This window comes from Ornithorhynchus anatinus, chromosome X1 (genome assembly GCF_004115215.2).
Source record: "Ornithorhynchus anatinus isolate Pmale09 chromosome X1, mOrnAna1.pri.v4, whole genome shotgun sequence".
NCBI classification, from domain to species: Eukaryota; Metazoa; Chordata; class Mammalia; order Monotremata; family Ornithorhynchidae; genus Ornithorhynchus; species Ornithorhynchus anatinus.
In genome coordinates, this window is record NC_041749.1 from 7,948,431 (window position 1) to 7,964,667 (window position 16,237).

Genomic DNA, 16,237 nt, shown 5'->3' on the forward strand with positions numbered 1-16,237 from the left:
TATTGAATTCAACGCATAAACCACAGGCAGTCCCCAGGCATACATTTGGTTGGATTGAGAGAAGGAAATCTACACTGGGTATTGACATGAAGCAGGTAGAATGACCACAACCTTTGAGTTCCAGATTAACATTGAAAATCAGATCAAGAAATCATTCGGTGATATTTACTGAGCGCTTACTGTGTGTAGAGCTCCATATTAAGCACTTGGGAGAATGCAGTTCAAAAGAGTTGATAGATGCATTCCTTGCCCTCAAGGATCTTACAGTCTAGAGGAGAAGACAGATATTATAATAAATTACGGATAGGAGAGTGGCAGAGAGTAAGGATATGGACATACGTGTTGAGGGTGTGAGGGGAAATATCACCTCTCAATCAGTCAGTAGTAATATCCCACATCTTTCTTTTAGCCTAAAACACTCTCTCCCTCCTTTTATGGCAGACCACAACTTTTTCTCACCTTCAAAGACTTATTAAAATCACATCTCCTCCAAGAAGTCTTCCCCAACTAGGCTCTCATTTCCCCAACTCTTTTTCCCATCTGTGTCACATGTACACACAGAAAGATCTCTACCCTTTCAGCACTTGGTATTCTCCCTACCCTCAACCCCACAGGAATGTTTAATGATCAATTATAGCAATGGGATATCATAGTGGGTTAACTAGTGTCCTCCCTAGAGAAGCTTAAGAAGAGTTTCTGGGAATGGACAGGAAGTGGGTCTACCAACTGTGTAATATTGTACTCTCCCAAGTGCTTAGTACAGTGCTCTGCACACAGTAAGCGCTCAATAAATATGATTGATTGGATACTCTAAGTGCCTAATGACAGCACACTATACTAGTCACACTTATGATCCTTCTCAGATTTGAAATAACTATGTACCTTCAACTCACCAGAAGAATAGTGTGTTGAACCATGTGCAGTCAGTTTATGAAATTATTTACTTTGAAAATGATTTGAAGAATCTGATGAAATTATGTACCCCGGGCATAATTTAGCCCTTTAACGGAATCTCTGAGCCTCATCAGACCCAACTGTGAATTCGTGCTGAAATAAACATATGCTGGAGCTTTCTCATGGTAGGTTCGGAAATATGATGCCTCCATCATGGATAAATCTGCTAAAAATGATTTCCTAATCAATCAAGTATGGCAGTGGGCTAATGAGGTTACTACTGAGTTGCCTGTAAAGATGTTGGAGGGAATTCAGTTCTTAACGTGACCAGGTCAAAGCATATTGAGTAAAAGAAGGCAGAAACTATGATTCATTCATTCATTCATTCATTCATTCATTCATTCATTCAATCAATCATTCATTCAATAGTATTTATTGAGTGCTTACTATGTGCAAGGCACTGTACTAAGTGCTTGGAACATACAAATCGGCAACAGATAGAGACAGTCCCTGCCCATTGACGGGCTCACAGTCTAATCGGGGGATTAGATCCTAAAGTCTCACTGGATAGAGCAAGGTTCTGGGAGTCATAAGGACCTGGGTTCTAATCTCTAACCTGCCACACGTCTGCTGTGTGCCTCTGAGCAAGTCACTTCTCTGGGCCTCAGTTACCTCTTCTTTAAAATGAGGCTTAAGACTATGAACCCCATGTGGGACAGGGACTTTGTCCAACCTTATTAACTTGTATCTACCCCAGCACTTAGAACAGTAATTATTGTTAGAAGCATAATTATTATTATTATTGCTTTTATGTCTGCAGACTTTTTCTCTCCTGCTCTGGGGAGGGTGTGTTTGATCTCATCTTAATTTTGGTTCAACTGATTATTTCTGAAGCATGAGCTAATGGAAAGAGGCCAGGTCTGGGAGTCAGGAAATCTGGGATCTGTTCCTGGGTCTGCCAGTGGTATGCCGAGTGGCCTGGGGCAAGTCACCTATTTTTGGGTGCCTCAGTTTCCTTATCTGTAAAATCAGGGTTAAATATCCATTCTTTCTCTCCCTAAGGCCATGAGTCCTGTGTGGGACAGGAACGGTGTCTGATCTGATTATTTTATGTCCACCCTAGCCCAGTACCTAACACCTAGGATGTGCTTAATAATAATAATGTTGGTATTTATTAAGCGCTTACTATGTGCAGAGCATTGTTCCAAGCGCTGGGGTAGATACAGGGTAATCAGGTTGTCCCACCTGAGGCTCACAGTCTTCATCCCCATTTTACAGATGAGGTAACTGAGACACAGAGAAGTTAAGTGACTTGCCCACAGTCACACAGCTGCCAAATGGCAGAGCTGGGATTTGAACCCATGACCTCTGACTCCCAAGCCCATGCTCTTTCCACTGAGCCACGCTGCTTCCCAACAAGTACCATAATTATTATTTTTATTAACCTCTAGAACAGTAAGAAATTCACGAGTTTTCTGTTATGATTCCTAACTGCATAATGTAGAAGATGGTGGTGGCATTTATTAAGAGCTTCTACCTGACATTGTTGCAATCACTGGGTTAAATGCGATACAATCAGAGAGGTCCCAAAATAATTTCTTCATAATTGGTGCTGAATCTCTTATGAAGGGTCTTTAATAGTCATAAAAATGTGAGTATTTGGTCGACCATGTTCCCTTTAAGACATATGAAGTTTCAATAACTAAGAAGTTAGAACAGTCTGACATTGTTCAGAATGAAAGCAACGTGATCTGGAAGTTAGAGGACCTGAGTTCTAATCCTGGCTCTTCCACTTGTCTGCTATGTGACGTTGAGCAAGTCCCTTAACTTCTCTGTACCTCAGTTACCTCCTCTGTAAAAGGGAGATTAAGACTGTGAGCCCCATGTGGAATATATTTCTAAGTAGTTTCCATTTAAAGCCTCTACTGTTATTTTTTAAAAAAATAACTGTTGACCTCTTTTTTTTCAGTTCTAGGTAAAATCAGGAGTGCAGTTGGAAGTGCTCAGCTTCTTATGTCTCAGAAATTCCAGCAGTTTTATTGGCTTTGTCAGCAAAATCTGGTAAGTCGGGGGTTCAGAAATTCTTGATGGAGTGAATTATCTTCTTTCAGACATGTCAACAGGCACCATTCTGCAGGTGTGTCATTCAGGTGGAAGAAACCAATAAGTCTATATCGCCGTGATGTTGTCAACCTGGAAAGGGAAGGTAGGGGCCTAATAGTAGAATTTATTGAGCCCCTTCTTGCAGCCATGCACCGTACTAAATTGCGAGCTCCTTGTGGGCAGGGAATGTGTCCGTTTATTGTTATATTGTACTCTCTCATGTGCTTAGTCCAGTGCTATGCACATAAATACAATAAATACAATTGTATTTACAATACGCTCATTACAATGCGCTTAATAAATACAACTGAACGAATGAATGAGCCAGACACTTGGGAAGTGATACATTCTGTCCACACAAGAGCTTACACTCATAGAACTCCTTTTCAACCAATCAGTCAGTGGTATTTGTTGAGTGCTTACTTTGTGCAGAATACTATATTAAGCTTCCATTTCCTTCCACAGTCCAACACACTCTCTTCGCTTCCAACCTACCACCACCAACCTACTCAAAACCTTCTCTCTCCTCCTTCACACCCAATAGATTACTCTCCCCACCATCATTATTAAAATAACATCTCCTCCAGGAGGACTTCCCTAAGTCCTCATTTCCGCTACTCCCTCCTGCTTTTTTGTCACCCTTTGCATTTGGATTTGTGCCCTTTATTCACCTCACCCTCAGTCCCACAGCACTTTTGCTCATATCCGCAATTTAATGTCTGTCTCCCCTCTAGACTGTAAGCTCCTTGTGGACAGGGAGCATGTCTACCAACTCGCTTATATTGGACTTTAAAAATATGATTGATTGATTTAGACTCAGCTAGAAAAGCTGAAAATCCATCACAAAACACTGCCAGTGAGGCAAGCAGGTACAACATGGGTTTGGGAATCAGGCGATCATGTACTAATCCCAGTTCAGTCACTGAGTTGCCATGAAACCTGTAGGAAGACTGTGTCTCAATTTCCTTATCTGTAAAATGGGGATAATGAGACCCGCCCCTTCCTCTGAGGCATACTTTTGCCGAGGAAGTGAAATCACTGATAGGCTTTAGAAAAATACGAAGCACTCTGCAAAATTAGAAGTAGCATTATTGTTGTCATTTCACTATCAGTCTCTCCTGATTCAGCACCAAAAATTCTGAACTATTAGGGTTGAAGTCTTTTCTTTGAAAATGCCTGACTGGGTAGTCCTCTAAATTTCATCAGAGGTGATTTAGAATAACTGAGGCAAAACGTAGCACTGATTGTCATTAGAAATTAAAGTCCTTAACTCTCAAACTGAAAGTAAGCACTCAATAAGTGCTCACTAAGCACTGTGGGAGCAGCGTGGCTTAGTGGAAGGAGCCAGGGCTTGGGAGTCAGAGGTTGTGGGTTCTAATCCCAGCTCTGCCACTTGTCAGCTGTGTGACCTTGGGCAAGCCACTTCATTTATTTGTGCCTCAGTTACCTCATCTGTAAAATGGGGATGAAGACTGAGCCTCATGTGGGACAACCTGATTACCTTGTATCTACCCCAGCACTTCAAACAGTGCTTGGCATGCAGTAACTGCTTAACAAATACCAACATTATTATTATTATTAATGATGATAATAAATACCAATGAAAGAATGAATGAGTGAGAGAAGGGAGGTGAGGGGGGAGGGGCAAGGTGTTGGACTGCTTTAAAAGCCAATGGTGAGGAGTTTTTGTTTGATGTGGAGGTGGATGGGCAACCACTGGAGTTTTTTAAGGAGCGGGGTGACATGTCCTGAACGTTTTTTTAGAAAAATGATCCAGGCAGCAGAGTGAAGTATGGACTGGAGTGCGGAGAGACAGGAGGCCGGGAGGTCAGCAAGGAGGCTTATGCAATAATCCAGGCAGGATAGGATGAGTGATTGGATTAACATGATAGAGGTCTGGATGGAGAGGAAAGGATAGACTTTAGCGATGTTGTGAAGGTGGGACCGACAGGATTTAATGATGGAGAAGATGCGAGTTTCTGAGAGGAAAAAAAGGATTAGTGACAAAAAATATTAGTAACAACTCAATATTAAACAGCAGTTAAAATGAAGAATTTTAATGGCACCATATATCCACGATATCTTACATCCAAAGGAATCCCTACCTAATTGAATCCCTAAAGTTTATGTGAAAATCACTGAACGCATTCAGGGAGTAAGTTGTCTTTGAGCATGCATTTTGTAATACAAGAAATGGAGTATGGCATTCCAGATCTAACTAGAACTAGAAAAGGAAAAAAATCAGAATTTAATCAAGTTAATGAGGTTCTCTTTTTACTTAATAATAGGTCAGAGTCCTGAAACTGGGCTGCAGTCTTTAAAATACCACCTTCAGCACCTCAGAGTTCAATAATATGCTTACAAGTGAGGTTTAATACGTTTGGGAAAAGAACATCACTTTTTAAATCTCAAAGCACTGTATTTAGTCTAATGTCTTTTACTGTGTGTGTGCGCGTGTCTGTTTGTGTGTGTGTATTTAGAGAGAGAGAAGGAAAGTACTAACCTTATTCAAAGATAATACTTTTATCCATGGTTGTATCTGGAACTGAAAAAGCCTATAAACGTAGTCATGTTAGGACTAAGGGATATGGTTGCGGCATCTTTTAATGTTTTTCCAAGTTCAGACCCAAGAAATAAAAGAATCAGAGAGCGGGAAAGGTCTCAAAGTATTCCTCAATTCCATCTTCCTGTTGGTCCCCTAGGAGTGTATAAGCAGGATGGGATCTGACCATCTCTTCTCATTCCCCTGCCTAACATTTAACCAACCCCAAGAAATGCTTCTTCACAGCTAAATAAAATCCCTCACATTGTAGTTCTAAGGCTGTTCTGCCTTCTGTTCAGCAGAAATGGAGATCAGCTGTTCATGCTTTATACATATATATATATAAATATATATTTTCTTCAGGCTGAGGTTGAATTCAAATTAGATGCTAATAAATTAGAAAAAGTTCAGATAATATGAGGCTTTTAAAGTTGACACCACAGATCAGTCCAAGTTGGAACAGCTCTTCCAGAACTATGAGCCTAATTAAATTATTTTCGAAGGGCACGTATTATAATATTTTAATAGCGGTAGGTTGCCCTCTTGTGGAACATTGGAAATAAAGTTTCAGACTCGATACACGAAGTGCTTTAGAATTATTACCCTCAGATGCTCACTGCAGTTGATACACTATCAAGGATGACTTTAAAGCCATAATGACACATCAGGCAACAATGATTACCCTCTAGCTATCATCAAGAGTTAATGGGTTTGTATAATATGTGAAGAAAAAAAAGTCACAAGTTCCAAACGGCCAGGAAAAAGCTGAACCACTTCTTAATCATGACTGCATGAGCTTATTTTGCTGTTGAAACGGGATGGACGCTATTAGACTGGATTTGTAAAAGTGGCTAAATATTATTTTATTAGAAATTATTCTGAAATGATTAACTCAAGGGCATCAAATTCAGGTGAACCCTCAAGCTGTGACTGTGAGCTCGTTGTGGGCAGGGAATGTGTTACTGTTATATTGTACTCTTCCAAGCGCTTAGTACAGCTCTCTGCACACCGTAAGTGCTCAATAAATACGATCGAATGAACGAATGAAAGGAAGGGAAATGCTGGAAAAGAATCTGTTTTGATCAGGGTGTTCACCAACCGGGGCGTGCGATGGCAGTGTACACAACAGAAGGGCATGAGATAGGAATTATTTGGGGTAAGCAATGGCTCAGTTAGCCAGTTCACGGGATTCACTATTAATTGGTGTTTTTCACTGAGCACTTATTCTGTCCAAAGCACTGTACTAAGCCCTAAGAGATAGGACAGTAGAGTGAGTGGACTCGACCTTGGCCACAACCAGTTCCACTTTCATTCATTCAGTTGTATTTATTGAGCACTTACCGTGTGCAGACCACTATACTAAACGCTTGGGAAAGTGTAATACAATGATCAACAGACACATTTCCTTCCCGCAACGACTTTCGGGGGAAGACTGACATTAAAATGAATAAGAGGCAGGGAGAAGCTATAGAGTAGGGTGGAGGAATTGATCCCCCTAATCCGCTTTCAACTTGGCTTTCGTATATGTCAGGATCCCAGCGCTATGCCAAGGCCTACATCCCAAGACCTAGCGGGATTCTGGGACTTATTGCAGCTTTCGATTGAAGATGTCAGCATGAAGTTTGATGAACTACACCAACTGAAGCTCAATGAATGGAAGATAATGGAATCACCGGAAAGAAAGGTAAGCCCACCCGTCATAATGACAGCTAACTTTCATCTAGATGAAGAATTGATGATCTCTTTTCTATCCTCAATTGGAAAATGATGGTTTTCATTCTTCCGTGAGAGGTGGTGCTCAATTACGGAATAACTGTAGAATTTGAGATTGAAATTCAAGTATTTCATGCACACCAGTTAACCAATCATTTCATTAAAATATATAAAATGGTGACAATTCATTTCCATCTTGCCGGAATGATTTGACTTTATCTCCATTATTAAAAATGGCAGCTACTTCATTGCCTTTCTGAAAATTTCCAAGACATCCTGCGTTGTCAGAGGCTGATTTTTCTAGAGTGTTACTGTGAATTAAGACAGAATAGATGAAGTGAGTAAAACTTAAAACCCAATTCTGTAGGGATAATCATGGTTGAAAAAGCCTACAAGTCATGGGTTTAGATTATTAGAACCAGAGTAAAAATGTTTGTTTTTTTTTCCATTCATTTATAAAGGAGTAGAATGTACAACATTTCCTCTAGAATTAAAATTTATTTTGAACACTGTATGTGTTTCCCCAGTTAACCACAAATTTAGTTTTGAGATGAGAATGCAGATAAAGTTGGCCTCCAGAAATATCCAAATATAAACAGAAACTCCTTAAAAAGTAAAATGGAAATTATAAAGTTGGTCTACATAGGAATGCAGGTGTTTATTGGAGGATAAGTGGATGCAATGCAGTGTACTTAGTACTTGTGAATACAAACCAAGCCAATTGACACATTTCCCGCCCCCAAGATCTTAAAGATTTTGCACTGATGAACGTTCGGGGATAGAATTTAATTAGAACTTGATGCTAATTGAGAAGTTTTCCATTTAAAATGCAGTCATTCCCTGGGAGGACACCAATCTGAAAAAAGATGATCAATTTTAGAGCTAGGCAGTTCTTCCCAGTACCAGTGAATACCTTCTAGTGCTTCTCTGGCATTTCAGGTTTGGAGTTTAATAAGTAATAATAGTAACAGAGTAATAATAATCATGATGGTATTTGTTAGTGCTTACTAGGTGTCAAGCAGTGTTCTAAGCACTGGGGTAGATACAAGCTAATCGGGTTGGACACAGTTCCTGTTCCACATGGGACTCACAGTCTTAGCTGTTCGACCCTCAGTTAACTTCTGTGGTCTAGTTTCTATTAACTGTGGGCGACCGGAAGTGACATTCCCTTGACATCACCTGTGAACTCTAAATGACCCTGGACAAGTCACTTCACTTCTTTGGTCCTCAATCAATCTTATTTATGGAGCACTTACTATATCCAGAGCACTGTACAAAGCACTTGGGAGAGTACAATGCAGCAGAATTAGCAGACGCAGTCCCTGCTCATATACGCTCATCTATAAAATGAGAAAATACCTGTTCTCCCATCTTCTTGGGCTGTGACCCCCTTATGGAATAGGGACTGTGTCCAGACTGATCACCTGGGATCTACCCCGTGCTTAGCACAGTGTTTGGCATGAAGTAGAAGCTCAATAGATACCATCACTGAAAGGCGACTGAATTAGTACTTGGAATCATAGTACCACCTAGTGGATGCCAGGAAATCCCATCTCAATCTAAGAGGGTAGCAGGATTATTATTAATAATAATAATAATCATAATTGCGGTATTTGTTAAGGGCTTACTATGTGCCAAGCACTGTTCTAAGCACTGGGGTAGATACAAGATCATCAGGTTGGACTCAGTCCATGTCCCTCATGTGGTTCACAGTCATGATCCCCACTTAACAGATGAGGTAACTGAGGCCCGCAGAGAAGCAGCGCAGCTCAGTGGAAAGAGCCCGGGCTTGGGAGTCAGAGGTCATGGGTTCGAATCCCGTCTCTGCCACTTGTCAGCTGTGTGACTGTGGGCAAGTCACTTAACTTCTCTATGCCTCAGTTCCCTCATCTGTAAAATGGGGATTAAGACTGTGAGCCTCACGTAGGACGACGTGATTACCCTGCATCTACCCCAGCGCTTAGAACGGTGCTCTGCACGTAGTTAGCACTTAACAAATACCAACATTATTATTATTAAGTGACTTACCCAAGGTAACACAGCAGCCATGCAGCAGAGCTGGAATTAAAAGCCACGACCTCTGACTCCCAGGCCCGGCCGGTTTCCACTAGGCCAAGCTGCTCAGGCTAACAATCGTCCCTGATTCATCTGAATAATAAATAAGATTTAGAGTGTGTCTGGGCCACTGATGCTGTCTCTCTGACTCACACAACTTTAACCTTTGGATCACATTTTTAGGAAGAACGAAAGGTCCCCCCTCCAGTACCAAAGAAGCCCCCCAAAGGGAAATTTCCTATCACGAGAGAAAAGTCTCTAGACCTCCCCGACAGGCAACGTCAAGAAGCTAGAAGACGTCTCATGGCCGCTAAGAGGGCCGCTTCCTTCCGTCAGAGTCCGGCGACGGAGAGAGCAGACAGCATCGAGATCTACATTCCAGAGGCCCAAACCAGGCTTTAAAGACAGAACGTGGCAAAATTTCCTTTTTCTAAACAAAATGCTTGGACGGTTTGTCACTTACCCGGTAATTTTTGTCTCATTTCCCTCCCCTGAATATGCCCTCGCTGTTGTGTTCTTCGTGCCATAAGCACAGTGGAATGCTTTTGATTTCCTCAGAGTCGCTGAGCTCATTGCAAGAATGACTTCTTTTGTATTTATCGTCCGACTTACAATCAGCTACGATGGATAGGGCTCGTCGAGGCCTGTCTTCTCCAAGATGTTCTCAGAGGACCCCGAGAACCACCTCTGGTGATGGAACCCAGCTTAAATGTTTTCTTATTTATATTTTTTATAAATTGTGTGATAATTAGGAATAAGAATAACAAACTATAAATGGGTGCATCTCACCATCCAATAGAGGCATTAGCTGACCCAACTAGAAGGTGCTGCGGTGGAAAGGGCAAGAAAGAAAAAGCCCATCTATCTCTCTGATGAACCATTGTCCTCTTGAATCCGGCTCTGCCAGACGGATGGATCGTCCCCGTCGCTACTAGATGGCATTTAGATAGCTCGTGTCAGGTTTATGGCGATGAGGTTCGCGTAGTGGTCACCAGTCACTAAAAACCCCCAAAATAGTGCTCTCTCCAAAGTCCAGAAGCATATGAATCTGAGTTTTGAAAGACTACCCAGGTAGAATTTGTTTTTCCCCCTGGTATCGGAATTGCCATCTTCAAAAATCTAAGTTTAAGTTGAATGCATGAGGACTTGAGCAAGGGGTTGACAAAGAGGTAGGGGCTTTAAAAGAACTAGCTCTCCTGGTAGCAAAGAGTGGCAAATGAAAAGTTATACTTACTCCTATGAAACAATCATTGCATTTTTATCACCCCTTCATGATTAAAGAAATTCACATATATGTCATATTTAATTTCACATGTTCTGCTACCTGTTGTATCAGTTGAGTTTCCAGGGTATCCTTGAAAAAAAAAAAGTTTGCTTGTTTAAAATGCCAGTTGTGATGTTGTAACCTGTTTAAGAAATATGAATGTGAGTGGTAAGTATATCTCAGTTTAAATGGTAAAGGTGAAATGTGGTTTACATTTGTAATTTTTCAGAGCTCTTTTTCCTATGCAGTATTAGCTAAGGCAAGAATAAAATTCCTGCCTGTTTCAGACAAAAAGAAAACGATTCAAGAGTTCAGTGACTTCCAGCCCACGGAATTTTAAGGACAATAACATCGCCATTCCTCTCTGCTAAAGCAGTATTGCAATGTTCACCAATCCGATTTAAAGCCGAAAAAAAGAGGAACGTCTCCAACCGAGTTTAAATCTGTATTTTGGATTAATTGAAAAATACTCCTTCTCCAACTTCCCATGGGGAACCAACAGGTCAGCTCAAAGATGTCTTCAGATGAAGACGTAAAAAACAGTAACCAGTTGATCCCCGTGTTAGCGATCTGACCGTGACATGAAAGTAGAATTGAAATAAGGGAAGGAGGGTCTCAGCTGCCATGTTTTCTGTTTAGTGAATATCAAGTACTCAGCCGTAGATGGACTAGATATTCACTCGATCTCTAGCACTTTGGTTTTTCACCTTGACTAGCACTTTAAATATGTACTCAGCTCACTCTGCAATCTGCCACATCAACAAGAACATTGAATAGCATAGGTTACACGGTTCGGCATTAAATAAAAGCTACGTTGTCCTCCCACTTTATTTCCTTTTTTATTTTGGTTCCAAAAATGTTCCACGGAGCATGAGGTCCATTTGGAACAGTTGGTATATAAGCATGTTTAGCTTTGAGATATGACTTTTTTTAAGCTGAGTAGATAGGAATTTTCTGTAAGGACAAAACCCTGTAAATTGAGCCTCATATCTGGTATATATTTTACCAAACCGCCTTAAACTATTTGGAAGCAAAAACAAAACGAATGTATAATCTTGAAAAATGCAAAAAAAAAAATCCCTAACATATTCTTCTACATAGAAATCTTATATCACCAGAGTATTCGAAGCATTTTCTATAGAAAGAAAGAGCTGAATCCCTGGGTAGTGAATAATACTGATGCTGCTTTCGGTACTTACTGTACTATGTTAAATACAAATGTATTCGCGAGTATTGGCATTTTAGTCTTTAAAATGATATTTTATTTAAGGTTGAGCTGCTAATTAGAAATACCCACAGTAAGACAAAGCCAATGTATTTCCCAGATAGGAAATTTAACGCGTGCATCACATACGCACACAAACACACAGTGGCAGCTGATATGTTTTATCTCATTTCCTTAACCAAATTCAAATCTTGTAATGACATATTAAAAATTAGATCGGAGCCATTAAGTTTACTTCCCAGAAGTTTTAGTATTATAACGACTTAAGGAGATTACGAGGATGTTCATTTTACATGAGATTTCAATTGATTTGGGCATTTTATGGTTTTAGAGCTTTATCCAGCCATTAAAAGCTCCTGGGCTAAATTGACCCTAGATGACAGATTCAACACTGATGAATTTTACAGTGTTCATGTCCTCATTCTCTGTTAAGTATACATTTTGGAATATGTATAATTCCATGTTTGGTCCACCAGTGTTCCAAAGATTATTTTACAAGTTTCAACAAATGCCTGCTGCTAAATATGATAAAATGTTACCTGTGCATGTTATATTTTCAAGTGCAATATATTTAACTGCTTGTACAGGTAATATATTATCAACCAAGGCAGAAAATAAGCCATGTTTATCTTTGTATCGTATAGTTAATTAAAGAAAATAAAGTTGTTTATAATACTTGTGTTACAAGTCAATCAGAACAATTCGTTTCAATCAGAGTTATCCCAGATGATTTGAAAATCCTGGAAAAAATCTCTAATGTGGTCAGCGAACTTTATCTCCAACATACTTTTACTAAAAGTTGCATGGAATTGTGTTCTTAAGAACATTATTGGACATTAATAATTAAATGTCCTATGACATTGAAGTGGAAGTGAAAGTGAATGCAGGGCTCTTCACATATATCTATATGCATTTATTTACATGTATATATGCATCCGTGGAGAAAGCATAATCTTTAGAGACTGTGATACTCTTTGGAATCATATTCCTCTTGTTAATCTAGCCATAGCCTCTGTTTTTCCTGCAAGTCTGAAAACCTTTAGAAGGCTTTTTTGATTTCCTTTATTGTTAAATAACACAAGTATATTAAACAGGATTTTGAAGTTTTGCATTTGACCCAGAAAAAGAGATACGGTTAAAAAAAAAGTCATTGTTTTAAGCACATGATGCTTTCTGCTTTGGGTCTTCTATTTAAAGTTAAGGGTGATTCATGAAAATAGTTACCATTTTATTTTCTGCCAAGGAGTGAGAATGATTTGGAGGCAGTGTATAAAGAATAACACTGCTGTGGTGTTTAGTACCAAAAATTACATTTTCAGTTTACGTTATAATCATTTTCAATTCAAAGCCAATTATGAAGACATTAAGCATAAATGGGAAATCTTTAATTTTAAATATGAAATGCATTTTCAATGAGTTCTCCTTAAATGATCCACAGTAAATGCATCAGTCCCCTATGTAATGTTTTCAGTGTCGACCTTGAAAAAGTGAGGAATATTTCAGGCTGCCGGTGCTGATAGAAGGGATCAAATGTGCTCCTAGGAGACTACGTATACAAATCCACACGGGATGTTAAATCGTCTTTTGGTGTGAATGTTACCATTTGCCAGTCTTTGCTTTTTCCTTCTCCCAAAATGAGCACCCAGAACCTTCCCCAAATGCTCTTATGGAAAGCAGACTCTGTGTCATAGTACGGTCTACCAGTTCTGCTGAGATCCCACTGTTTCCCTTAGACCTATTCGTGATGCACCAGAAATGTGATAAGACATTTACCCATAGATATTGAAAAGGACATCAGTTATCCGGTGTGTCTCTGTGCAAATCACTAGACTCCCTATTAAATGAGGAGATCTGGGGACACTTTTTAATGGAGCGACTGATGCTTCTCAGATGGATGCTTTTCAGAGGCTCTGCTTCGATTGGATTTGAGTTTTCCAACTCTCTCTGACTGTCAACACAAACCTCATGGCCAGAATGTCTGTGGGTGAAATTGGGCCCTGGGCCTTGGGAGCAAGAAGCAGAACACCCGTTTCACCTGCGGTCCGTTTTAGTTCATGGGAAATCGCAATAAATCGTGAATACTTAAAGTTCCCGAAAGGAAGGTCACCTTTCGGAGATAAGAGCAGTGCAGAGGGGTTCTAGAGTACTTTGAAAACTGACGGAGCGGCCCAGCGGTTTATAGCCCACAGGGCCGGAGATCCGAAGATCTGATCTAGAGAGTCGATCTTAATCGGCCCCTAACTCGTTGCATAACCTTGGACTTTAACCCGTTTGTGCCTCAATCTTCTCATCCGCAAAGTGGGGGTCCTGATATCGACCCCCGACCTACCTCACAGGGATATTGTGAGGAGTAACGGCATCAAGTCTATAAAGCACTTTGAGCTACTAAGAGGGATGATTGTACGTTGAGATCGTGTGCCAAATTTTAGTCACGTTAAAAAGAGTAACTCCACGTCTCCTTGACTGCGAACATCCCCTCACTCTGCCAAGACAGTTTTCTAACTGCTCTTAGAGAGGCTTGCATGGGATGTAAAAGCTCAACGAGATCAGGGGACTCAGGCCAAAATGCACTTGCACTTACTGACACGGAAGCACTTAAGAACAAACAAACAAACAAACAAAAAAAAAACAAACCACTTATTCAAAAGTAAAAACCTGAACCCAGTCAAATTGGAATTTGGATGAGAGAAAACCTTAGGGTACCATGTGTTTTTAATGATTACAAACAGCTTTTAATGACTGACCGATCTAATTCCAGTTTTTAATACTTTCTTCATTTTACTGTCTGAGAAACTGTCCGTGGCCCTAATCCTGATATTGAAGCTCCTTTTCATGTAAGTAATGGCTGAGGAATGAATCTCCTAGTAGAATGACCTCCTGTCCCGGGGAAGAGCATCCTTATCATGCTTTGATAAACTTTAAGTATCGATGTGAACTTTTGATGGGTTACCTGAACCTACGATCTCTGCAGAGGAAAAATTAGTTACATCTTCTGAGATATTTTTAAAATATTTTGTATATATATATATGAAAGTGAATCCAACACAGAGGTTTACCTCCCTACTTTCTTATTCTTCGTGAGAATCTAGTCATCCTTGGTGCTGAATCTGAAACGGAAAGATGTGCGAGCCCTGTCTTTCTTCCACGTAATGAACAAAAGGAGCCACGTGAATAGGAACGGTTAATGCCGGGTTTCTTGTGGTAGAAACGTACCCCTTTCAAATAGCCGATAGTCACCCCAGAGAGCATTTTGGTTTGCATTTCTTGAAACACCCCAGGGAGGACATAAGCTTCGCTTGTAATTTCCTATGGAATCCATCTACTCGTTCTTTAATTTGCTCCATTGAAGTTTAACAATATGCTCATATCACTTGAAAAGGGCTCAGCATGTATAATTTTTTCACTCCACTTTATATACTGGTTTGCCAAATTCATTCAATTCCCCCTATGAGTAGTTGCAGAGTTGCAACCTGTACCGCTTTTGAGCTCTCCGTTGCTGAAAGCAAGCCCCTTGCCTCTGCGCGAGTTCCTCTTGTGTAGAGATAAAGCGCCAAGTCCATTTCCTATAGTACATGCCAAAATCTTCAAGTGTGGCCTAAAGAACTCAATTAAATGCCTCCTATAAAATTTCAAGGAATGTTAGAACCAGGAAACTAGCTGTTAGTTCAAGTTTAAAAGTATATAAATATATAAATAAATATATATACATAAGAAATCATATCAACAATGAGGATGAACTGAGTGCCAAATATTCAACATCTGTACAAAGTTACACTTCACTAGAATTGAACTATTTTATGTAATTCTCTTTCTCATGCTTTTATGGTTCTTTTGATAAATCCTATTGAGTAGCATGCAGGATACCTAAACTGAATGTACAGTGCGCTATTTCATCGCTACGACGATTCCTTGGCGATATCTCCCTTACCAGAATGTTCGTAGTTACTTTGGAGACATTTGAGAGTTGCTTTATTTGAGTTGTTCTTTCTCACGATACTTTAAATCAACCTCCAGCTGATTGTAAGAAATCTGTGCTTCTCCATTTTGCTCCATGACTCTTTTTTGAAGCTGCTTCTTTTGACTGATTTATGTATTGCTTAAGTTCATCTCCTGTAAATAATTCTGCAATTAAATTTTTGGAGAAAAGTGGAGTGTAGTCTTTATTTAGTGAAACCATCTCAAGTAGCTGGAAACAGCCAAGTGTAAAAACTGCGAGTTCCACCCCTTGAACAATGTCTACTGTACACATTCGAGTAGTTAAAAGCCTTCCGTTTTTTTTTCGTACATTTTGGCTCAAAAGAAAAGCTCTATCAGGGAAAATATTAGAATTTAAAGCTACATGAGATATTTGATCGGTAAGCCAAAATGGCAAAGTTATAGCCCTATAGTTAATGATCATCCAAGACATGCTCTAGACTGTAAGCTCCCTGTGGGCAGGAAA

At 39.9% G+C, this 16,237-nt stretch overlaps 1 protein-coding gene across 1 annotated transcript in view; it reads left to right on the top strand.

Moving 5' to 3' along the window:
• Window positions 1-15,945, top strand: part of DLGAP2 (DLG associated protein 2) — a 756,498-nt gene extending 740,553 nt beyond the window's left edge. Inside the window, exons 13-15 of the mRNA XM_029051803.1 lie at window positions 2,864-2,955; window positions 7,071-7,223; window positions 9,491-15,945. Coding sequence (XP_028907636.1) covers window positions 2,864-2,955; window positions 7,071-7,223; window positions 9,491-9,709 — 464 coding nt within the window. The 3' untranslated portion in view covers window positions 9,710-15,945. The remainder of the gene's footprint in view (window positions 1-2,863; window positions 2,956-7,070; window positions 7,224-9,490) is intronic.
• The last annotated feature ends 292 nt before the right edge of the window (window positions 15,946-16,237 follow it).